This window comes from Taeniopygia guttata, chromosome 5 (assembly GCF_048771995.1).
Source record: "Taeniopygia guttata chromosome 5, bTaeGut7.mat, whole genome shotgun sequence".
NCBI lineage: Eukaryota > Metazoa > Chordata > Aves > Passeriformes > Estrildidae > Taeniopygia > Taeniopygia guttata.
This window is the reverse complement of record NC_133030.1, coordinates 59,777,500-59,803,397: the sequence shown is the minus strand read 5'-3', so window position 1 is coordinate 59,803,397 and position 25,898 is coordinate 59,777,500. Positions and strand designations below refer to the sequence as shown.

The 25,898-nt window shown below is 45.1% G+C and overlaps 1 protein-coding gene across 2 annotated transcripts in view; it reads right to left on the bottom strand.

The window, feature by feature from the left end:
• RTN1 (reticulon 1) overlaps positions 1–25,898 on the bottom strand; it is a 122,506-nt gene that overhangs the window by 1,819 nt on the left and 94,789 nt on the right. Inside the window, 4 exon segments of one of the 2 annotated variants that reach the window (NM_001245755.3) lie at positions 285–354; positions 1,208–1,346; positions 2,266–2,473; positions 14,905–15,084. In NM_001245755.3, the coding sequence (NP_001232684.1) occupies positions 285–354; positions 1,208–1,346; positions 2,266–2,473; positions 14,905–14,965 (478 nt within the window). In that variant the 5' untranslated portion in view covers positions 14,966–15,084. 2 annotated transcript variants of the gene reach the window in all.

Sequence of the window (25,898 nt, the reverse complement as noted above, 5' to 3'; positions counted from 1 at the left end):
TGATCCACCAGGGAGCTTTGTATTAAACATGCACTTTGCTCAAGCCTCCCAAATATGGAATTCCCCATTGCTCTGGGACTGGGAGCTGCACAAAACCATAAACTGCAAAGGAGCTCTAGAACGAGGGACAGCGTAACAGAACAATGAATATTTAGGGAAGGGAAATAAATGTTGATGGTTTAACTGAGGGGAAGGCATGCCAGGCATAGAGTGTTTTGTCTAAGTTGAAATCTGGAGGGAGTTCAAGTTAAAAATAGATTTTTAAAAGAAATGTTGGTTTTTACCCATTATCAGAAGAGTCAGGCCATTGAAGAGGGCTCCCACGTAAGTCAGCAGCCACATTAGTACTGCAAACTGAATTAAAAATGGATCATTACATCACCTCCAGTGCCAGCATAAGAAGAAAGCAGTTTGGTTAACTAGCTAATATAACGGCACATTAGCCTTTTTTGATGTGGAAGAGAGTGATTAAGGCACATTAGGAACTAGGTAGTTTTTTCTAGGTGTACAAACCCCATTCTCTGTTCTGCTTCTCTCCCCTTAGCTCAGCTTTCATGTCTATTCAGGACTTAAATTCCATCCATGTATAACTCTGCATTGAGAATGGAACAGGCAGATTTCTGCATCCAATTTTTATGATGGCAGGGGTCACCCCCAACTGGTTAAACAGAGCCCTGAAGTGGTAATCCCAGGGACTGATAACACTTGAGGCTGAAAGATGAGTACGTTTTCCTAAAATTCTTCACTAATTCTGGAGCCTAACCTATGTCTGCTCTCATCATCTTCCCTTTGCTCTAAAGAACACCTGCTTGAGTATAAGACTAAAAATCAATAGTTATTTCAGCAGAGAGTGACAGAAAATCTTCTTCCATAGCAGAAAATGCCACCAGATGAAATCCAGATTAAGAGAGGGGACCATTATTTTATAACAAAGTAATAGAAAGCATAATGCTGGGATGCTTCTAGAACTGAGGTGGAGCTAAGCTCATTCTGCAAATTTTTACATGCTGTATTACCTGTCAATATATTAAAATGCCAAATCTCTAAAGTGCTGGAAACAGTTTTTAAATCAAAAAGCAGAGCAATTTTCATATTTGGAACTACACAAATGTAGGTTTCATGACAACCCTGTCAACATGGAAAGCAGCTCTTTGAAATGCAGATTGATCCTCTAGAGAGGGGTTAAAAATATTTAAAGCAATCCTACTTTTAAAGAATCCACGAGGTCCTGAACGAGAAAGAGTCTCCTCAGCTCTTTGACTGTGCTGTTGACGTATAGCTGGAGACAATCTGTGTATTTCTGGATCTGGTCCTGTGAAAGATTCATCTCCATCTCCAAGTAGGCTCTGCCAGAAACACAGGTCCCGTTACAAACCCGAGAAGTTTCCCCTGCTGTTCATGCTCAAACCCATCCACCTCATCATTCCCTCCTTCCCAGACCTCATTTCTTTGTGCTGGAGCAACAATTTCCCCTCCCTGCAGGCCCAGGGCCACAAGCACAACCTGTTCACACTGCATGACCCATCTCTGGGTGATGCTGAGCTGGGGCTGTTCGCCTCCAGCCTTGCCCTCTTCCCACACAGAGCCTGGTCTTGATGGGATTTCTCTTTTTTTTCTCACCCAAAGGGGGATACAAATCTGACCTGGGAGATTCCCCCACAAGTTTCTGTGCTGTTCTCTGAGCTATACCCCCCCATCCTGAGTTGCTGCTCAGAACTGATCCAAGTGAAGGAGGAGGAGCAGCACCCCAACAAGATTATTATTTAGTTGTGTGTTTGTAAACCACACCAGTTCCACGATCTAGTTGGCAGAGCAGAGGAGAAAAGGATCACTGATCTTGTGGAGAAATCCACCCAGACCCTATGGAGAGTGGGGAGTGCTTTGGCACTGCCACCATCACTTAGATACTGCATTGCTGGAGAAAAGATACAGATAGTTGCCTTCTATGCCCAATAGATTGTGCCCAGAAACAATGCTCTTTTCTCTTGCAGTTATGCTGTATTATCAATAGCTCTAAAGAAACTCCTTTACTCTTTTTTGCTTAAAATTTCCCATATAATTTTGAGATAAAAATCCCATGTCCTAGAGGATGACAATTTTTGTGGCACGTGCGCTGTTTTTCCTTCTCTCTCCAGTATCTAAGCCGACAGAACCTTCCAATTTTTGAGAAACTGTGAAAATATCATTATTCCCTGCTCGATGAGCAAGAAGATAATTCCTTCTGGCACAAAAGCAACGCTTGGGCATCACCACAAAGCCACTCACTTGAAGGGGTGGCCCTCATCTGTCTTCTGCACGGCCTGTAGGACTGATTTGTAGATTCTGAAGCTGATGGTGGCCGAGAGGCCGGCCAGGGCCAGGTAGGCCACGACGCTGACGACGCTGAACTGGGTCAGGGAGAAGAGCAGCAACAGGAGGCTGCCGAAGACGATCCCCGTCTGCTTGATGTCACGCCAGTACAACAGGTCGATGGCTGGGGGGAGAAGAACAAATCGTTAAAGGCATCAGCGGCGGCCACGAAGGGCCCTGGGTGACCCTCGACGTCTCTGCTCACAGCAGCTCCAACAGGAGCTCCTCAGCAGGAGCAGCAGAGGGACTCGAGTGATGGGCTGAGGAAATTGCAACCGATGACCTACTTGAAATCCTTGTTTTGCTTGTGCCTGTGCCGGGGTTAGATAAGATGGATGAGTATCTCCAACCGCAGCACGGTGGGTGGGTCCCTTGCAGCAGCAAAGCAAGTGCAAGCTGGGGTTTGTGTTGTTGCTAGGGCTGTATGGAAGATTTCAACCTACCTTGCATTTACTCAGTCTGAAAATTCCAATGTTTTATTTGTTTTGGGGTTTTTTTGTTTGTTTGTTTTTTTGGTTTTTTTTTCACAAGTTCAAACGCCAATTTCTTCATCAAAGCATTTTCCAGTTTTGGTTGTTGATAAATGAATGAGAAAGTTTGGGGCTAGCCACAATAAGCCACTTTGCCATTCAATGTTTTGACAATTTAATTTTGTTATTTCGTAAGTTTTGAGAAAGGAGAAGACTCCTGTTTTTACCACTGCTTAATGGTTCCATGAGTAGGAAATAATTTTTCAGATAAGGCCTTCAAATACAGAATAATCTGTCTTGCTACTCAATCCAACCTCAGAATCAGAAATAAAAAAGAAGAAAAAAAAGCCTTTGGCTTGTTATATAACTTCCCCTGTCCATGGAAGGTGCTGGTTAGAACAAAACAAGTGCATAAGACCATTCGCAACTAGTGCATTTTTACATGTTTAAAGCAGTTAACTTTTACAGTGTTTTTCACCCACTTTACATATTTTATTTCAACCTCTCCAGCAAAAAATTTTAGCACTGGAGACAGACACTAAAATAGCAAAATTTTATGAAAGGATTGTGGAATATCCAGTCCACAAAGGTGAACTTAATCTGTTTACACCAACAACCTGTTTCTGAGAGGACTCTTCATCCAGCCAGAGAACGTGCTCATGACAACCTAAACAAAACAGCTTTAATTTCACACACTGCACAAGTCCTCAAGAACAGCTTGAACACACCACCAGCCAAACAGATTTGAGAGATGCCACTTGTCAAATCACTGAATGAAGAGTAAATTCAGGAAAACTGCAATCTGTCAGAAAAAAAAGTCACCGATACTAAAAGAAACAAAATTAATCCAGCCTCTTAGTCCCGATCATCAAATCTCCAAAAATTTTGAGTCATCACGGCGTGTTTGCCTTGAGTCAATGAGTTCTATTACTCATTACTATTACACATATTAGCCTTGCTTTACAGTGATGGGCTTGAATGCAAAAATTGCTTTTTTATTACTGAGCTCTCCTCTCTTCATGCACCATTCACATCCAATTATATTCTCCATCAATATACACTATATATGAACTTTTTGCTATTTTTAAGTGTTCAGCAATAGACCTGTGATCGTGAGCACACAGGACTGGATCCTGTGGGCTACATGGAAGCCACAGGACAAGGGACCCTGGTGCCTGTTTTGGGATCCGGGGTGGTGACTCCACAAAACAAGGACCAGTCTTTTATAGTATGTGCCCATGCCTGCTTCCTGCAGAAAACCTGGGGCAGGGAGTATGGAATGCTCCAAAATGCAGTTTTGCATTGTCAGAGTGCCTGGATGAGGAGGTTTAGCAGCAGACACAGCTGTACTGCAGGACACAGCTGGAGCTCCACAGATTGCTCACGGTGATGATGTGATGGAGCATGCAACTCCATCCTTGCAAACCATCCTTACGAAATGGCATCCAGAGCACAAGAGTGCAGGTTTGGCCATTTTTCATATTCTTTTTCAGTAAAGGTACTTCAAAATCCTGCAGCACAACAACTGGGTGCTCCTGTCACCAGTGAGCATTTGGACAGGAGGTGTTATATTTTCTGTGAGGGTGTGAGGCCCTGGCACAGGGTACCCACAGAAACTGTAGCTGCCCCATCCCTGGAAGTGCTCCAGACCAGGCTGGATGGGGCTTGGAGCAAGTGGAAGGTGTCCCTGCCCATGGCAGGAGGGGTGGGATGAGATGATTTTTAAAGTTCCTTCCAACCCATTCTAAGATTCTATGATTATTCACAACCTGATAATTTTTGTGCTCAAAAATTACTCTGTCAGAGTACTGGAAATTTAAGCAAATCTGACTTTGAGATACTTAAGTTGTCTATCACACAAAACCTCAACATTAAATTAAATAGGCACAGGTGAGCTGGTGTATGTGGTACATCATCTGCTGATGGCAGAAAAAAAGACACGTGCCAGAGGAAAACATTCCCTAGGACACAGGCAGTAAAGAGGCAAACATATGAGGACTGAGCCAAAAAATACAAACTGAATTCCAATAGAGTTCCCTGAGTCAATCCCAATTAATTATAAGATCCAAAATGACCAACTAAGCCTTTTTCTTCTGATGATCTTCAAACTCAAACTCCTGCAGACTGGCAGTGGGCTGCATTCTCATGTAAAGAGATGCCAAACTGCATTTTCTCATTCTCCTCAAAAGGGAAGATGCTGAGTTACTCAAGACAGACTTGACCAGGTATGTGTATATCCTGAAAGTCATCTGTTCCTGCCATGGAATGACTGGGATATTTACTCAGCTGTATCAGGTAAGGAAAGGATCAGAGCGAGATGGACAGAGGCCAAGTGACACAGTTCTGGGAACAAGTGCATGTGTGAGGGAGGAGATGAAAAAGCATCTGGCCTCTTTCTCCAGCCAAAGGAGAGCTGGGAGAGAGGGATCCTGTGTCTTTTAGACCTGAGGCAAATACTCCCATGTGCATGGAAAAAAAAGTGCCAACTGCTAGTTGGAAAATCTCAGCACAGAAAAGGGAGATGTGAGTTCAGTGATTTTTACATGGCTCTCCCAGTGCCCAGGTCCATCCTTGGGAGCACATTCCCCTCACCCACAGCCTGCCAGGTCTGTCAGGATTCTCAAGGGCAGGAACAACATCTGCCTTCTCCTCATCTCCCTCGAAGGGATGGAGCTGCAGCACTGCTGCCCTATCCAGCTGCCTGGGTGGGATTTGATGTTCCTGTAGCCATTCCTCCTCCTCTCCCTTATGGAGAAGGGGCTGAGCCAAACCTCTTTGCAAAAGGTGACACAGGAAGGAGGTGAACCTCAAAAATCCTTGGGCAGGGAAGGGGAAGAAGGAGAATCCAGAACTAGAAAACAGTGGAGACTTGGGAAGATTTTGTCTGGACAGGCCTCAGGGATTTGAGCATCCCTGGAATTTGGATGCTGCTCAAAACACCTGAGCTACACCTGTCAGAGCCATGTTTTCTCTTTCAGTTGCAGCTTCAGTCACTTCAAAGGCCTTTTAAATTATTGGAATGGCATGAATAGAATAGAATAGAATAGAATAGAATAGAATAGAATAGAACAGAATAGAACAGAATAGAACTGACTGTTTCAGTTGGGAGGCACCTACAAGCATCACCTACTCTAACAGCCTGACCAATTCAGTACTGACCAAAAGCTAAAGCATGTTTTTGAGGGTATTTTCCAAATGCCTCTGAAACAGTGACAGGTTTGGGGCACAGACTGTCTCTCTAGAAGACACTTCCAGACTTTGACCAGCCTCTTGGTAAAGAAATGCTTCCTTGCTGAGACTAGTTAAACACATTTTCCTCCTACATTTCCTTACCTAAACAAATCTCCCTTAAGAGCAGGGACAGGAGCTCTGGGTGCAGAATGCCCCAGCTGGGATCCTTTGCCTGGCTTCCTTAGAGTGCCATTTTCTCCTGTAACCATTTACACCAGAGCCAAAGTACCTGTCACATCAGTGTCTGGTGCTGTAAGTAAAGACCAAGGGACAAACAAATCAGAAATTTTCTCATTGACCATCAGGTAAACCCAGACTTGCATCAACCTTCCTCACATACTTTCTTTTTTATTCTAAACAGGATTTAAAATTAAAGATGAGGTTGTCCAATGTTAGAATCTGAAATGCAGGGAATTCTCAGAACTCTGTGCCTGTAAGCCAAAGCTTAGAATTAAACACATGATTTGATCTGAGACCTTGGGAAAGGCTTCCAAACTTGGGTGTTAGAATCGAGAATGTGGATTTATAGTTTAAAGCAGAGACACATTAAGCTAAGTAGAGGAAAATCTAGGGTTTTAAAGTACAGTACTGTAGGTTTGTGTGTCATAACATGATTGGCTAAGAAAGCTTACACTGTGCATGGGTCCATAAGATGAAATATTTAAGGATTGGGTCAAAACCATAAATTTCCTTGTTGATAGTGTTTTATTGGTTAATAAACCCTTCAAAGGTCTTGTAACAAAGGGTCTTGTGACCTTCTGAGCCAAACAGTGAAGATGTGAGACAAGCTCACCCTTCCTGCCTGTGTAGAAGAAAAATAAAACACATAATCAAAAGCAATTCAGAGTCCGGTCTCTAACTCATTCAAAATTCCTTCACAAACCCCTGCAGTCCACCACACTTAGATGTCTGCTTTGAGTTTTATCTCACCCTATATTCATGTAAAACCGATTAAGACACCAAACAACTCCTCCCAAACACTCTCTGACCCCATGAGTTTAGTGTCTTACAACAAGCCACTAAGTATAACCAGTGCCTGAGCCTTTGCTGAAAGGCATCTGCCTGTTCCTGCCTGCTCCCCTTCCTTGGCATACTGAAGAAACAACCAGCCAGGCCCAGAGCAGCCTCCCCAGCACATGGGGATGCAGTGGGAAGGAGGATGACAGGGCCAGGAGTGGAGCTGAAGTGCAGCTTTCACACACACACACACTCCTCTGCAGAGCCACTCGCCAGCACGCGCCAGCCCCACGCTCGGCCGGGCTGAGACAGCTTCCAGCCCAGCTCTAAGGTGGGTACAGCATTCCCCAGATAAATTAAAGGCTAGAAGCCACCTTACAGCATGAATTAACCACCTAATAATTGAATGCTTTGGTCAATCAGAAGGGAAAGAATAAAAGGCCCTAGTGTGGGGCAGGGTCCTGCAAGCACCGCGTTTTACTGGCAAGGGGTGTGTGTGTGTGCACGGTGCTGCCCAGACCCCACCACAATGGAACAATTCTGAGCAATGCACGCTGAATATTCATGAGGCTGGAGGCTGGTGCCACGTGAGGCTGTCCATGTGTGATGTGCATGCAATTGGACAGGGGCTCAGTCTGTTTGGCCAAGCAAGATCCACCTCCGAGAGCCAAAACGCCAACTTCAAACCAGCGAGGATTTGCGAAAGGGGTTTGGGCATTGAAATCAACCTTGGCTTCACTTGAGGGCCGAGCTCCTTGTGTTTTGAAGAAGGATTTTACAGTAGTAAAATCCTGCCCATGCCCATTAACATGCAGAAGCTGTTCTGCTGTAGCTTTCCATGATCGCCCTTTAGCCTCCTGGAAGGAGGGAAGCAACATCACTCACTCTGCACTCTTAACAGTACAACTCACCAGAAGGCTGAGTCATTTGTGAAGGTATAAAAGGACTCTGAGTTTTGCCAGAACTGCCTCAGACTCAAAACTATTTGCATTTATTCAGGAACACTTACCAGTCATCTTTAAGACAGCAGGCACTGCCTTTGAAGAATTTTTCTGGAGAAGCGTGTCTGATGAGCTGTTTATCTGCAAGTATTGCCTGCTTCTGCTTTTTAACTCACAGCAGAACTTGCAAAATTTTACTCAAGTGGTCTTCTAGTTGCAAGATTTTTCAAGGGTGCCAAAACACTTCTTTCAAGCCATACTTTCTGGCAGAATTTCATCTGACTAAACTAATGGGATCCTGCACTGGGGGCCAAGTCACAGACCAGCAAAGGTGAACTCTGTGGCACAAGAAACCACCTGTTAATATGAACAGCTGGTAAATACCCATGTTTGTGGGGCAAGCTGCAATTAACCTCACAAATATAAGAAACAGCAGCAGCAGGCAGTGCTTGTGCCTGCAAGGAATGGTTCCCTAGTGCCCAAAAGCTCTCACAGCTCTTACATGGCTTGCAGCAGAAAATGTTTCTGCTCCTCTTGGTATCAAAAGAGCCAGATGACAGATGTGGAGGATTGAAAGGGCACTGACAAGGTAGAATGACTAAAAATGCTCCTGAATCCATTCTTGTTAGGATCTGGAAGCATGAGGGGGTTTTTTTGGGGGGGGGGGTGGGGTTTTCGTGGTCCCCAGAAGCCTCATGGTGTGGGGCAGCTGCAGGCCCAGCCTCCTGAGTAGAGATCCCAGAGGGAGAACAGAGGATCCAAACCAACTTGTAGCTAAAATGTCCTCCTGCACGGTTATCTTTTCCAAAAATACTTTTGTATGAAAAATGGGAATATTTGCATTCCATGTCTCAAAGAAAGCATTTTAGAATGAAAATTAATGACCAACCAAGCAGAGACTGGACAATTCAAATCTTCCACAGCTTCTACACTGAAAATCTCTGTTCTCTCCTTCTAACTTTGCAAGTTTTTCCTCTACTGCAACAACTCTGTGAAAAATGATCATGCAAAAAGCAGCATTTCCATGGAAGTTATTACAAAGAGTGTGAGCAAACCCCTGGTACCCAGCCTTCAAATGAAGCCCATGGGCCTTGATGATTATATAAAATGTAGGCTCTGTAGTACACTACTAACATCTTTGGAAGTGATCAAGCTGCCCTTTCCACCATGGAGGTACCACCAGGCCTGCTTAGGAGTTAAAATCAATGGGTTGTACTGCTTCACTCCCTATTTAATAATAGTTTTTAAGAGAAGTGAGAAAAACCTCTTTGCACGCAGCATTTGCTTGTGCACACCGAGTAATATTTTCATAAATACAAATGACTTCATAAGGCATCTATCAGACTTTCTGGGAGTGAAAAAAACCAAGAAACACAATTAAGAAGAGCAACCTTGTTTATAGTGCTGTCACAAAAGTATTTGACAACAGATGAGACAACGCTGTAGGTTTTGAGTAGAAATAAATAGTGCTTGCACTCAAAGCAAGCCCAGTTTGCAGATTTAACCACAGGCTGCATATCCAGCCTTTCCCTCTTCTCTGCAATGAAGGATCCAACGTGGACATTGCTCCCCTCCCCACAACAGATTTGATTCTAATGTAATACAGATGGATAGAGACTTTAATGAGCAGTCTGCTGTGATGAGCAGCAGAGCCAAGAGAGGGTATCTGTGCTCTTTCATGAGGCTTATCTCCTGATCCTTCATCTCCAGCCCTGAGGAATCTCTCCATGCCTCTACCACTTGTACACACTCTGACCATTGACTTCCTGTCCTCATTTCAGCTTTATAACTTTATAACTTTTTTTCAAGGTTTAACTTGAAAGTTCAGACCTTCTTAGTCGCCAGAGGAGACCTGGAACAAGAATAAGATCAGGAAAAGGAAAACCTTAATGCCTTCCATGTTATTTCCTACAACATCTGCAAGATCAAGATGTGAGCAAAAAAAGTATTGATGGATTGCCTTATGTGAGGTACCAGAGTAGGCTTGGGTAGACAGGAGAGGACTGGGAGTAAAAGAGGATTGTCAGTAAGAAATCAACCCTACAACCACCCCACAGACGAGTCTACTGTAGCAATTATTATCATTAATTATTAATTATGATGTGATTGTTGCTGCTATTAGCGCTTCTGCTGTTGTTATTTTCATTTTCACATGAGAGATGCTTTAAGACCAGGATTAAGCACAGCAGCAAGAGAAACACACAACTCCTGCTCATCAAACTGTATCACTGCATGCCTTGGGCAGTTTCTGTGCAGGATGTTATGGTTCTCACCTTAATTGGGCAGAAACCAAGGAGACCAAGCAGAGCCTCTGAATGCAAGCTCTGAGTGCACATAATGCCGTGGAAACGTCAAGATTTTCCTGAGATGCTCCTGGACCAAAGGAATAGACCTGTGCTTTCTCTTAGATTCTACCCAAATATTCGAAAATCTGCAGATTTTCAAAATAAGTAGCTCAGACCGACGTTATTTATAATTAAATATAATGGGGAGAAAGTACCCCTTCTGATATCCTAAAAGCCTCACCAGAACTCACTTCCCAGGGACCTAATGAAAACAAAAGCAGCTCTCCAATACTTCCTTCAGCTATTGCCCCCTCATTGCCCCCTTGATGGAGTTTAAATTAATCCTCAGGAACACCTCAATACACTCTTAGTATAGGGGAATTTTCACCTTGTTCTGGCAATGAAAGAATATTGTCCATCAGTGCTTAAAAGACATGGTTCTGAGCAATGTGGTCTGGTGGAAATTGTCCCTGACCATGGAAGGGAGGTTGGAGCTGGGTGGTCTTTAAGGTTCCTTCCATCCCAAACCATTCTATGATTCTGTGCTGGCACAGCAGGTGTGCAGAGCACACTTTCTCACCGATTTCTTTTACCATCAACAGGAACGTGCTGGAAGAATTGATACAATTACTGCATCAGTGATAAGAAAAAAAAGAAAAAGCAGCAAATCTGAAAGTGGTAAACAATCTTGACAAATTTCCTTCAAACTTCACAGGAAATCATCTGTGAAATTAGGAAATAAACTCCCACAAGTTGGTGTAGTTTTATGAAAATGTGAGCTAAAATGGTTACAGCAGGCGTTGAGTTGGTACCAGGGTTTTAGCCCTACCAAAACCCAACATAAGAACCAAATACTGTGTTTTCTTTATCTTTATCAATCTTTATCAAGTGGATCCCAGCTGAGAGACCAGCCCACAGTATTTTCACTAAAGCACTGAAGGTACCAACTGGCTGAAGTTTTATTCTCATTATAAAGCTGTAATTAGGCAGACTTCACAACTGTCAATAAGATTACAGATTAACTGCATGCAACTGTATTATTGTCATCGAAATTCTTTATCAATCTTAAAGTGAGGAACATTGCCATGAGCAGTTGCTGCAGCTCCCCATCACCCTTTGGAAACCAAGGGATGTATCAATCAAGTAAGGAAGATGGCTCTCTGAAAACAGCTGCCATGGAACGATGATCAATAACTGCAGTCCCAGCAGAGTTATGTCAACTAGATGGATTTGATGAAGTCTGCAGTCCTTTCCCACATTAAGTTATAATTATAATGTGGGTGATATTTAGGATCATTTCTATGGACACTTCACAGGCCTGTGTCTCCGGATCTTTAAATTTTTCTCTTTTAATAAGTCTTGCAGAAGGTTGAAGCTGCAGGAGCAAGCCTGACACCTATGACCAGCCAAGAGCTGGCATGTAGAAGGAAGAGTGGAAAAGGGAATATTCATGAGGACCAGTGTCCTGACACCAAATGACTCCTCCAAGCTGGGGTGCAAACCTGGGCACTGATCTCCTGGTCCCTTCTCTGTGGTGTCCAGCAACAGGACCTGAGGGAATGGCTGGAGCTGTGTCAGGGGAGGTTTAGGTTGGATATCAGGAAAAGGTTCTCACCCCAGAGGGTGTTTGGGCACTGAAAAGCTCCCCAGGGCAATGGTCACAGCACCAAATCTTACAGAGTTCAAGGAGTGTTTGGACAATGCTCTCAGGCATGGGGTGGGATTGTTGGGGTGTCCTGTGCAGGACCAGAAGTTGGACTTTGACAAACCTTGTGAGTCCCTCCCAGCTCAGGATGTTCTATGGTTTTATGTCCTTCCTAATCCAGAGAACGTCTCTAGCAGGGTGTGAAGCTGCAATTCCCCAAAGCCACCTGTGTCCTGCTGAGCTGAGCCCCTGGGGAAGGCACAGGGGCCTCCCTTCACCTGCAGCTGGAGGCTGCCCTCACTCCCGGGGGGAAGCTGCGACTCTGTCACACTCTTGTGTCACACACACGGCTGGCACAGGCCATGGGCTGCTCCTCCAAGGCCCACAGGCTCCAGCCCACCCAGGCAGGGACATTTCTCCTCACACTCATGCATTATGCATGGCTCCATCCCAGCCTGCTTCAAATGCATCACCTTCCAGTGCAGAGATGGCTTGGGTGTGGAAGTCGCTGCAATTCCCCAAAGCCACCCATGTTAATATTTTGAATGAAGCAGATGCCCAGCAGGGGTGAATTACTGTCCTGCTCACCCAAGGGCTGGATCATGATCCACCTTTACTCTAGTCCTGCTGTACCTGCAGCATAGGCAGGTAAAAAACAGCATTTCTAAATGTGTGCAGCAGCAGCAGTTGATTCACTACAAGGGAAAGACCAGTACTTCGACTGAGCTGGGCAAAGTCAAAGCCTCACCAAGAATCCTTGCATATTCTCACAATCCCCACCCAATTTTACACCAGGATCAATTCAATGATACAGCTAGTTGCAGGATTGGTTGTTGAGTAATCAAAACTCGTGTTAACCTCATTGTTGAATCTCCATAATTTCCATAAAAATATGCTCTGTATTTACTGAGGTTTCTCTCTGCATCTGTTACACTCACAGACACATTCCAGACTTTTCAGGGAGGAACCATAATTCCATTGACAATCAAGCTGGAAAAATTATACAACTCCAGATTTGCACAAAATTGATATTCCAGGTTGAGACAGAACAACATGAATAATAGATATTAAAGGAATCAATGAATCGTCTTTAGTCTTCATTCTCCTGAATTTTAAATTTCCTCTATTTTAATCTGAGACTGATCAAAGAATTTTGATGACAGAAATAATATTCTGTGGCTATTTCATGTTTTCTGCAGGATCATTTTGGAATCATAAAGCACCACCCAAGGAAAAGAAAAAAAAATGCAAATGCTGTGGAAGTGAGGCAAGTGATTTATTTTAACTGCGTTGATTTTTCAGACCTGGGATTTTTTTTCAAATCAGCATGGGACATATTGTGTCATTCCATTTTCATCAAATCTACCCCACTTTCAAAAAGGAAAGCACTGAAGAAGAGAAACCCCACTATTATTATTAATTACTATCTAAACAAGAGCAGCATGCTCTTCGTTATTCCCCTTTTTTAATTTATGATTTTTTTTTTTCTGATAAGAAGGAAAATACTCAATTTCGTTCTAAAAACAGGTGGTTCAGCAATCTGACTCAGCAAGTCAATGTTTTTACAAGAATCAGCAAAACACTGAGCATTTTGAAAGAAAAACCAATACCCAAACCCCACCCTACGAGGAAGTTCATCTGCAAAGCTCAGATGAAAAGACCCTAAAGTTTGGTTGTGACTCTCTCATTTGAGCTTAATGAATCCCACAAACACATGGAGAACCCTTGCCCTTCATTTCGGTGTGGAAAAGCAGAGCTGCTGGAGCCTGGCATTTAACAGGTGCATGTTTACTTTCCAGCTACTCATCTTCCTTAAAAAACCCTCAGTCCCTAAATACAATTAGATGCTGAATTGAGGTTGCAAAAATACCAAGCTCCATAAAGACAGGCGTCTAAAAGGTCTCTCCATCCTCACCCCTCCCCCCAAAAAAACACTTTAGGAAGGTTTTTCAGCTTCTGTTGCATCGAGCTTTATGAAACTATGCCTGCAAGCATCCTGGATCTTTAATGAGATGATGCCATGGAGTAATCTCTCTGCCAGGCACCCTGCTCTGAGCACCATGAACTGACTGTTCAGCGTAAACATGCACCTTAAAATGACAAAAATCCATCCGAACAAAGCCTGCCTGAAGCAGCCCAGCCCTCCCGGCAGGATCAGCCGCTAGCTTTTCTCCCTCTAATCTGCGCACCGAGCAGCGTCACAGGCACTGTCTTTTATCAAAACAAAGGCTGGATGCTGGCTGGGAAGTGTGAAGCCGCCTAAAAATGGCTGAAAAAGCTGCCCAAGGCACTGGGGAAGGTGGCCAGCCCCACCCAGCGCAGACACCGACCCGCTCCAAACACGCTGAAAACCACCCCAAAAGGGAGATGCTATTGTTCCCTTCGCCCACGCGGCAGCGAGACAACATCACCGCAATGTTGCACCCCCCGAAAAGAGTGCTCGGGAGCCTAATTAAAGGATTAATTTGGTTGTTTTTTTAAATAATCCTAGAGCAAAGTGGGAAGCGGGGTCCACCCCGGCTCTGTCGCCCTCCTTGCCGGAGCTGCGTTTTCTTTGTGTGACACAAGGCTGAGCCCGGCTCTGGGTGTGTCCGTGGGCAGGAGGGCACCCAAACGCCACCAGCCCCAGCGGGCACCCGGCTCCCTAAAGCCCCAAAGGTGGGAAATGATGGCAGCGACATCCCGACGGAGAGAGTCGAGGATGAGGAATGACGCCGCTCACGGCAAGGGCGGATGCTTTGGGAATGAGCTGCAAGGTGGGAAGAAGGGAGGACCTGTATCCTGGATGCTTTCAGGGTGAGACACCTGCGGATGGGTGAAATGCATTCCGAGAAGAGAAATAGGGGCTTTAAATCTTTCTTGCTTAAAATTCCCCCCCACCCCCAAAGAAAAAAAATAGCTTCGCAGGGAGGGAGAGGAAACAACATGCAAAGGCCCACAGGTGAACAATGCAAAAATGGATGGATCCTGCCTTTGCCTCCTCTGCCATGCAGTCCTAGCATGCAACACCAGAACAGATAGAATACCCTGACATTTCCAGTTGCTCCAAAGACAGTCCATCTTGGTGGAATCGGCACTGGCTTGCATCTCGGGAGAGCTGGGGGCTTGCCGGTGCTGTGGTCGGAGCTGTGCCTTAGCAGTCAGGCATTGCCGAGCATGGGTGGGTCGGTGGGTACCGCTGCCGCCTCCCCGCCCGGCTCCGGACTGATGCTGTAAGCAGCACGGAGGAAGGGGGAGGGCATATTGTACGCGCTGCGGTCTCCACTGCAGCAAATCAGCACTGTGATGTGGTTGCCCTAGGGAGCAGGGCTCCTTTGAAAAGGGGATGCGGTCCCTTTTCAAATCAAAAGCTTGCGCTCCGCCGCCTTAGCCTCCTAAGCCATGGAAATGGTTAAAGGCAACCTGACGGCAAAGAAATAAAAACAAATTGGGTGTGGGTAAAGCGCGGGGGGGCTGAGCAGTGTTTCCTATGTGGAAGTTCGTGTTCCAGAAATTTCTTGACAGTGATGGAATCTGGTATTTTCTTTGGGGTTTTTTTTCCTTTTTTTTTTTTTTTCTTTTTGTGAAGGCCAAATTTCACACAACCCCTCCAGATTTCCCTGCCTCCATCTCCTCTGCCCAGCCAGTCGGGGAGCAGGCAGGAAAATAAACAAGGTCAGGATCCAAGCCCTGCAGAGCAGCCCCTATTTTGCTATTTTTTTGGAAAACCCTGCAGGCATGGGGTGACCCTTGTGGCTCCCCATGCCAAGCCCTGCCTCACCAGGATGCTGAGGGCTCCCAGGTGCACAAGGTTTGGGTGTGCTGCCTCCTCTCATTGCCCAAAATGCTGCATAAATCGGGATTTGAGGTGTAAGAGTGCAGGAATACAGGACAATTTGTGAAAAGCACACTAATAGCTGAATTTTAATATTCAGTTTAACAGCAGTGGGCACCACCACTCCTTCCCCAGCAGGATACAGCCTCTGCCTCAGTTTCCCCAGCAATAAAGTTATATGAATAGCCTTGCAGAGACATCATAACCATGCAATAATCACACGTGGCAAACACTGTGAAAGAAAATCCTTTGCCACCCAACCTGTTTACATTTTCAGATTTTGGAGTGCCTAGGAATATAAAGAAACTCCCTTAAAAGTCACCCATTTCACAGAAGAGTGACCAGTATATCAGACTCTGTCCTGTCATTTTGGGCAGAATGACCCCAGCTGGGCACCTCTCAGCTCTAAGGCTGGATTTAAACCTTTAGATCATCACAGTTCATGAAATAATTTCACTTTAGCTGCATTTTACTGAATTTTGCTTTTTTTATGTGGAAACAGACACCAGCACAGACACAGTGGATCAGATACTCATCAGTGTGGGGAATAGAGTTTGAACCCCTCTGCTATTTTGGCTCCAAAAATTAAAGGTTTTTAATACCTGAGTTAATAGATATCTCCTCCAACTGGCAGTAATAGATCACTTATCCTTCTCTCAGGTAAGTAATCTTATAGAAGAAATCCAAAATTTAAGGAAATTCACCACACCTAGGAAACTCTGCTGGAATTAGAGAGGCCAACAGCTATTCTTCATGTTTAAAAGCCATCCTTGAGATCCCCAAAACCACTTTCTTAGGCTTGAACCCAGCATCTTCATTCCCCTAAATAATTGGGGCAGAACTGGTTTCAGCTGTCATTGCATACAGAAAGATTCAACCATCTATAATGTTACAAATCTGTATTTTGTCTTCTTCTTGGCTTTGTTAAAAAAAAAAAAAAAAAAAAAAAAAAAAGGAAGAAAGAGGTTGGCAAGGGATGATTTCTAAGCATGGAGCAATTGGTTTAGACCATTTACAAGAGCAGAAATTTTTCCTATTGATACATTTTGCCCTGCAAACTCTTTGCAGCTCTACAATGAGGTTCCCAGCACCAAGACATAATATGAAGTATTTACAAGCAGTGTGTATAAAACAGAGACATAATTCACATAAAACTTCTGCATCTTTGTCCCTGGAATAGCCATAGACACCCCAAACATAGTGCATAGGTAAAATTTGTGGCTAATGGGGTCTATCACCAGCAACACAGCAGAGAAAAGGAAAAAGATCTGTTTGGTCTCACTGTAACCCAAATTTCTCAGTCAAGTATGAAGGACAAATTCCCTTTGGGCAGAAGAGTGGTCCACATACATTTAACATTCTGTTAATGATTTCTCCTTGCCTTCATTGTTTGTAGAAATTTTTCTCACCTCAGACTTGATGTCTCCATTCTCTCTTCCAGGCTACCAAAATGTACCACACCATCAGGCTTCCTGTTTAAATTCTTACTCCCCTTTGGAAAAGTGTCTCTTCAGAGCTGGCCCATGTCATTGGACTCTCCCACATTACTTCCAGGACTATTTTAATCCACAGGCACCAGAACCCATTGCTTTACCAGCAGTAACAAAAACACTGCATTTGTGTCAGAAACAAAACTGAACTGGAACATGAAGATGAACACATAAAAATGCACACAGGCTAAGAAAAGTTTCCAGTGTGCACTCACTTGTCCCAGGACCTGAGGCAGGTGGGGGCCAGAAGCAACTCTGTGTGTGACTACAGAAGTTGCACAAAAACCCAATCAGCACTGGGTGGATCCAGCACTAAAATGGCCATTGATTAAAAAAATGCATTTCCACAATGAAATTTTGAGTTATGCATTCAGTAAGTAGTGAGACAGAATTAGGACTAAGCACTTGGCCATCAGTCCTGAGGTTAAGAACTGCTTCTTTGCCACAGAACTAAACCAGGAGCAGGCTGCAAGACACAAATAAACATTTCACTGCCTGGATCTTAAAAGGGTGAGACATGCACAGAGATCTTGGCATCAGCTGCAGGAGAGTTGAGTGTTGGAGGAGAGCTTTCCTGTGATCATGAATAGGAGCAGGATGAAAAGTAGTAAGTGGAATTTGCTTCCCTTCAGAGCACTGTCCATTGGGAGCCTCCTTCTGCCATGGATGTTACTGGAATTGTTACAGGTCTTCAGACGTGTTAGTGAGGTCACATGAAGCACAGCCACAAGCCAAGAGGGCTCATCAACACTTGGCTGTTCTGTGGCTCTTCTGGAGATAAAGATTTGTGTCTGCAGGATGTAAAATAAAGTTACCCATAGGATCACTGCAGGAAGCCACTGGCCAGGTGAAGATGTGTAGGGTATTGTTCTCTGCCTCATTTCTCCCATCCCTCCAACTCCAACAGAGGTCACAGAATCACAGAATCAATGAATGATTTGGGCTGGAAAGAACTTTAAAGCTCATCTAGTTCCAAACCTTTTGTCCGTGGGCAGGGATGCCGTACACTAGACAAGGTTTCTCAAAGCCCCATCCAATCTGGCCTTTAACAATTCCAGGCGTGGGGCACCCAGGTCTGGGTGGCCAAAGGAGGTGCAGACTGTAGCTCTGCAGAGGACAGGGACACCCTGCCATGGTGTGTGGCCACCAGGGTTGTGTTCCTTCCAGGGAGACAGGAAATCCTGCAGCAGGACTGGCGCTCCAGCCCTACCTTGTTTCCCTCCAAAGGTCCTTCCACGGTGACCCAACCCACCTGTGCACCACTGATGAGCTCTGATGAGGTCAGAGTTAGCAACATTTAAGGCTTTTTTAGGTAAATATACTTGAATGGACCATAACAGTCCATAAAAGCTCAGAAGCACCCACTGTTCCACCACAGGACTGTCCCATAACAACCCTGCTGGAGGGCAGGGCTGGAAATCAGCTGGTTTCAAAGATGATTTAATGATTAAAAATCCACAGACAGAGCTGCAACCACTGTTTGGAGTGCAGTGACTTTGAAGGCACTTTGGACTGACTGTGTTTTCCTGCATCATTCCACGTCAAGACTCCGTGGGACACATTGAGGGCAGTGCCAGATCTGCGACGCGGTGCTGAAAGATCCTGACACTTAGCACTTTAGGAGAACAATAGCATTAAGGGAGATCATTGGGTTATTTTTCTAAGCTAATTTGTTCTCAGCATTAGCAACAAAAATAGAGAGGATGCTATTTTAAAAGTTGCATTAATATGTCTCGAGGCTCTAAAGAGCAACGGGGAATTTTTGACTGAGCACTCTAAGTAAGGGCAGCCAGCAATTACATTTTTGTGAGGAGGCTGTCAATAGCAGAAGGATGGGCCAAATCCTGGCTCTGCTCTCATCCTTTTCACTGTCTTGTGCTCGTTCTTGCACATTTTCTGGTCTGCAGAGCTGCTCAGAAGCAGCTCAAATGGCAAGGCCATGAGCTGGGAGATGCTGATGGATATTTCAGGTCCATCACTTCTCACAGTACAGGAAGCACATAGACAGCTCTGTCCTTGCTGTCCTTTGCCCCAGGTCTTAGAAGATGTAATGCAGTGATGAATTACCTTTTTTCTCAGGTCTTCAGACCACAAAAGGAATCAATAAGCTGGTAAAAAAAGACAATATGGTCTTAAACTGTCAGAATTAAAGTCTGAAGCTGAACAATCACAACAAAAGAAGCCCCTTGTCCTGTCATGTCACCTAATGTTCCAGCCTCTCTGCAATTTCTTTTTAAGTCTTAAAGTGTCTGGATTTATAGGGTTTTTTTTTAATCATCAGTCAAAATATTTAGATTGTTCACAAGGACAAGAAGTGTGATTTTGAGACATGCTAAGCTTCTGCTTTGCTGCCTCTGTTTCACTTTCTGCTCAGCAAAACTGCTCTTCATACCCATCTTTGCTCAAAGGCTGAGATTATAGATGTATATTTTTAGATATGGATATGTGTAGATGTATCTAATCATAGAAGTATAAATTGGAAGGGACCTTAAAGATGGTCCAGTTCCCAACCCTGCCATGGCAGGGACACCTTCCACTATCCCAGGTTGTTCAGAGCCCCATCCAACCTGACTTTGAACACTTCAGGGATGGAGCAGCCACAGCTCTCCTGGCAGCCTGTGCCAGGGAAGAATTTATTCTTAATATCTGATCTAAACCTGCCTTCTGTCAGATAAAACCATTCCCCTTTCTCCCATCACTCCATGCCCTTGTCCAAAATCCCTCTCCAGCTCTCTTGTCAGCCCCCTTTAGGCACTGGAAGGTGCTCTGAGGTCTCCCCTTGTCCAAGTTCAAGAGTCCCAACTGTATAACAGGATTATATAACTACATATAACTATAAAATAACCATATATAACTCTATAATAAATGTATATAACTGTATTACAAGATCCTATTATCATAAGATTTTCAGCAGCAAGCCAGTGCCATGAGCCAAAGGAGTTGGTGAAAGACCCAGGTGAGACCAGCTTCATGCTTGCTTCGTTCCCTGGGAACAAGGTGGCCTTTCTTTTGAGCCCTTTGGGGGGAACTCCTTAGATTTGACATTCTAAAAAACAATTTTGGGTTTTGAGCCACTGATGTGCCTCAGTGAACATGGCACAGACCTTCTTCAGCAGCCATCCCAGAGATGGCCAGGTCTCCTGTGGCCATTTGAGCTCCCTGATTACTGCAGGCAGCAGCACAACTAACACATAACAATGAGTTTTGATTTACTCCTGGTTCTTCAGAGGTGGATAATTTCTCTTGGTTCTTTAATGTTATTTTTGAACTGCGAGGTTCATAGAAATAAAGGCTCTGTTCCTGCCATTGACCTAGAAAAGTCTTTTGATTCTTTCCAGTGGGACTACTTTTTTCAGTTGCTGGGAACCTTAAAATCATGAGTTTCTCTCCTCTTGGGGAGGTAGTTGCTACATCTTCATTCCTCCTTTAAGATTTGATCAGTAAAGCTGAAGAGACCCTAAAACTCTCTCTGACCTCCTGCACTCCCCCATTACAAAGGGAAGTGCTTGCAGCTTATTACCATTTTCAAGCCTTCTGTTTTTAAGCCTGTGCTGTGAAATTTTTCTCTCCTACAGCATTGCTGGTGCTGCAGCTGGCATTATTAATTCCATTTCATTAACTGATCTTCTTAATGCACTGGAAGACAAAAGAGAAGACAGTCCTGAGACCAGAGCGTGGCTGAGCCTCAGGAGATCTCTGTTCAGTCCCCATGTCTGCCACAGGCTTCCTATGTGACCTTGGGAATCATCTCTCTGAGGTCTCTGGCTCTGCTTGGTCTATTTAAATTTGGGGCATCCTCTGTTTTTTGGGCTTTGATTCTGCAGCACCCAGCACAACATCTGTGCTCCAACAAAGGAGCCTTGCTCCTTTCTGCAGCACAGCTTTCAAGGCTGGTGCTACTGCCTGCCATTCTTGGACCAGGGGAGATGAGGCCAGGTTTAAAGATGAATTTGGATTGCAGTGCTCCTGGAAATGGTGAAACCCTGCCTGGTGTTGTGTAAGGGACACAGAGGACTCTTCTCTTCGGCCAAGCACGCCCTGAAGGGATGATGATGATGCATGTTCAGCAAATTCTTGAAGCAAGGTCTGGTGTCCAGTGCCCGAGCTGGGGAAGTGAGGCTGTGCCACAGGACAGTGCCACAAGCCACCAGGGAGAGGTTCTGTCCTGCCCTTTGCTCCTCTGCACATCCAAGTTCTGAGCTCAGGCAGCCTGGTGTGCCCCCAGGAAAGATGTTCCCCAAAAATGACAAAGCTTTGTTTCCACCTTGCAGGGCCACCCTTTGCTCTGGCTCTGCTGGGATCAGACCCAAGTTGTGAAGCTCCAGGTGCTGATTCAGAGGCTGGGGTGCTCTGCCCAAGTACAATTTTGCAAATGTGACTGCAAATTAAACCAACAGCCTGCAGGCAGAGGCTCAGGAGACTGAGGCTACATTTGCAGCAGTGCCACGAGCCCTTAATTGAGTTTGGGATGCTCATAAGCAGCCAGGGGGGCTCAAGAATGAGCTGTGACTTGCAGCATTTCTGCTGGCTCCTCTGCTCCAGTACCTGGCACTCAGGCCAGGGGAGAAGGTGCTGAATAATTTAATGCAGTCAAGCCCCTTTCCCCAGCTTCAGATGTGCCCAAAAAGTAATATTCCTTGGGGAAGGGTGCTCCCCTGAAGGGCCTGAACTTCTCACTTGTCGGAATCTGTGGGTATTGGTGATTCCGAGATTGTAGAAAGTCTCTGTCTTTCTGCCCCATTGCCAAAGCAGAAGCCATAATTCGTCTGTGCTGTTTCAAGGTTGTTTATTCTGTTTATCTCTAACATGTTCTGCTGCCCTGCCGCAGCTCTGTCCTGCAGGGCAGCGTGTGGGGCTCTGCCCTCAGTGGGATGGTACAAACATTAAATACCACAAACTACCTGTGCTGGATTTACAATAACGTGCCAATATCTGTCACCTACGTTGGACAGTGTGTCCCCAGCCTAAATCAACAGAAAAATGCCAACATTAGAGTGAAACATGGAGGGCATGAAGAAGGAGAAAAAGGACAAGACACACCCAATTTCCTCCATCTTGTCCCCTCTGAACCCCTAATCTACAAACCTAAAATTTTACTTTTGCACCCGTTTCACATTTAATTATTACTCTTATCAAACACTCAAAGCTTGTAATTCATCCTGTAAGATTGAAAACTCTTTTCCATGGACAGAGATCACAGACAGTGTCTCTGGGGGCTCTGTCCAGGGGGGTTCCTGACCCCTGCCAGGGTCCCAGACCTGCCAGGGCAGCCAGAGGGAAGCCCTGGATTCCCACACTCACTATGCTGGAGAGCTGCTTCAAGCATCTCACCAAGGGCCTCTTTCCATCCCCCAGCCCGCCCTGCAGGGAGGGCAAAGCGTTCACGGTGGAGGTGTGTGGATGCTGCAGCCATGAACCGGCTGGGGCAGCAGACAATTGTCATGGCAACCCCAGCTTTCCCTGGAAAACTGAAGGAAATCACTGACACACTGCTGGATTCAACAGCCTGCTCCACAGATGGGACACACCTGGGTACCAGGATGCTCTCTGCAAAGGGACAGCTCCAATCATACCCTGGCTGTTAACACGGGGAAATCCTGGCTGAGGTTGCAGAGAAATTTGGGACAGGTTGGACAGGGGGAGGGGAAGAAGTAGCTGCTCCTGTCCTGAGTGAACACAGCCTACAGTGCTTGCAAAAGCAATGGAGGAGGCAGTGTGGCTGCTTATCACAGCAGTGCTACGGTGCTGCGTGGCACAAAGTGGGGGAAAAGAACCCAAAAGGAGCAATAAAGGACATAAAATAGTGATGTGAAAGGCAGAGGTGCCAGTGCAAGGCTGTGAGAAGGGGAGAACTGAGCAGAGTTCTGCTGAGAGTCAGTGTGGGCACTGGCTGGAGAAATGCTTTGGAGGATGAAGAAGTACTCTGAGTTTAAATGTTATTATGGGCCTCTAGGGCAATTAGAAGAATTAGATCAGGAAATGATGTGCCAGAAGTGTTGGCTGAAAAGTGGTCAGAGTTGTGTTTGTGGGGAAACAAACAGGGAAAATGGTTTTGTGTGGCATTTTAGGGCATCTGTTGGAAGTGAAACAATGCAGAAAAGCAGAAATGGTTTGAGTAGTGGGGGGCTGGCCCTGCCCCAGCACAGCCCCTCACATGGGGCAGAGAGAACAGAGCACATGTACATATCTTACAGAAAATACCATAAGCAAGGTCGAGCAAGCTTCCAGCATCCAGAATATGCCATGAAAATCCACACCCTGAAGCCAGCTCATTAGGAACTTAAGATCAGTCATCCTTAAAACTAGTTATCTTATGCAAACAGATGCAAAAGGAGGAAAAAGAGAAGGAAGAAAAAAAATGCAGAACCCTGTTGAACCCACTGAATTTGTGGAAATGGGTTTCTCTCCAAAGAACAGATCCTATCTCTGAGCACTTGGCTATCCTATAACCTCGCTCCCTCTCTGCACACAATGAAAAGATCCTGATTGGATGCTGACACCATGTATCTGAGAAAAGACCATTTTATTTCCCATTCTCAAGGCTAAAGGATTAAAGATAGATTCGGCAAGACTATTTCACATTATGAAACCAAACGAAAAAGCCTGAGGAATTCAGATTTCCCTGACAATATTGTTAAACACCGAAACCACATTTTCCTGACTGCTTCTGCAGGAGGACTGATAGCTCTCTATCCTGGGATGAGTGTGAACAAAACAGGAGGTATAGGGTGGATTTGAATATATACATGAAAAACAGAATTATTTTTCTCTATTTTACAATTAATCAGTAGCTTGAAAGTCCACTGGACAAAACTAAACAAGGGAAGGTGTTTTCCTTATTGGAAGCACATTTAACCACAGCATGTGGATATGGTAGAAGCATCAGGAATTTCAGGGTAGCTGCAGATTTGCAGAGATCCCAATATAGCTGTATCCCAGAGCACTGCACACGAGCAGTGTGAGGTGGAAGGAAGCATACTACATATTCTGCATTAATGGTGAATTCCCTTGCAACAGGTTTGGCTTTTGCAGAAACGGGGGCTTTCCATTTCTGCAAAAGAGAACACTTAAATAGGTCTGGGCAAGATTCACCAAAGGTCTGCTGGGATTTCAGAACTGCTTTCCTTAAGTGTTTCTCTCCTTACAAACGTTTAAGTATATGGGGCTCTGATGAAACTCCCTGACTCAGCCAGGTACCACCAAATGCCTCATTATATTATATCAGTTAGTTCATTCTTAATAAATCCACCCAAGGATCCAAAGCACAATATTCCTTGTATCCCATGTGAGGTTCTTGAATTTCAAATGACAGGTACTTAAAATTAATGTCTTGCAGATGAATCAGAGATAAACCACAATGGCATGACATTAATTTCAAATTATTATAAATTCAAGAAAGCCACAATCTTATTTTAGTTTGCAAACCAAAAAAAAAAAACAACAAACCCAACCCCCAAGCTCAATTGTCATATTTTGTTTTGGATGAACCTCCTCTTTCACAGTAGATGTGATCAGCTCCTGCTGAATTCTGGGCAGGACTCTGAGTCCAGCTGGTTCTCAGCACTTGTGGGGCTGGGCTTTGGAAACCTCAGCCTCTGAGGACCCCCAGCCTGATGCTGAGACACCAGGATGATTAATACAGGGGCCAGAGGAGAAGGACTTCGTTTTGGAAGCAGCAGCAGCTCTTACCTTTTCCAAAACACTTTTCTTTTTAGCTGTGTTCCCCCCCACCTCATTCTTTTCCCAGACTGCTTGACATTTAAAGTGATCAAAGTTCCCTGTGAACCACAGCTTCTAAATTTCAGATAAATATAGCCACACTGCTCTGCATTTGTTTGTTTTTCTCAGGTTGCAAACCTGCAGTGGAGACCTACTTATTGTGGAGCAGGGGGAGCTGCTGGTTTGGCACCGGGCGTTCAGCAGCCAGGAGGGAGCAGAGCCCTCCTGCAGGATGTGGCTCTGCACTGCTCCCAACAGAGGGTCCAGTCCTGCTCTGGTAACTCAGAACAAACCCACCAGCAGCCCCCTCGCTGGCTGGAGGAGCCAGAGCAGCCCTGGAGTGGGCAGAAGGCACGTGGAGACACGATGCAGGGATGGAGATGGCCATGATGGTGACATGTCCAGCCCATGCTGACACACAGGGGGACAGCCCTGAGCCCTTTGAGACATTGGGAAGCTCTGTGGGCCCTGGGGTGTGGATGGAATCACATGCAAGGGCAGGAAAGTCCTGCCCCTGCCCGCACACACACGACCACTCAGCCTGGTACAATTTATTTTGGCCTCCCCATTAGCTGGGAAGTAAACGTGGCAATTACTTTGTACATCCCAAGTGTCAGAACCCTTTGGCACATTTCCCTGAAGCTAAATAATTAATGAAGTGCTCTGATTAGTGTGAATCTTGTGGAATCATCAGACAGCATGGAGTGACATTTACTTTTACTTCTTGATGGCTGAGACAGGGCTTTGTGATGAGGCTTCCATCCTCTCCTGCAGCTGAAAGGGCATAGCCTGGGGTTTGTTCTGTAATAAAGGTTTCTGCCCTCCTTTGTGCTTAGGCTGCCACAGACACGAGCAGCCTTCAAAATATGAATGCTTTGCAGGTGATGGAAGATAAAATACATTTCTTTTCCATGCAGGAAAGACATCCTGCAAATGCAGCACTCAGCAACTCATTTCCCTCAGTGCCTCATTACAGTCACCACATCCAAAAGAGTTT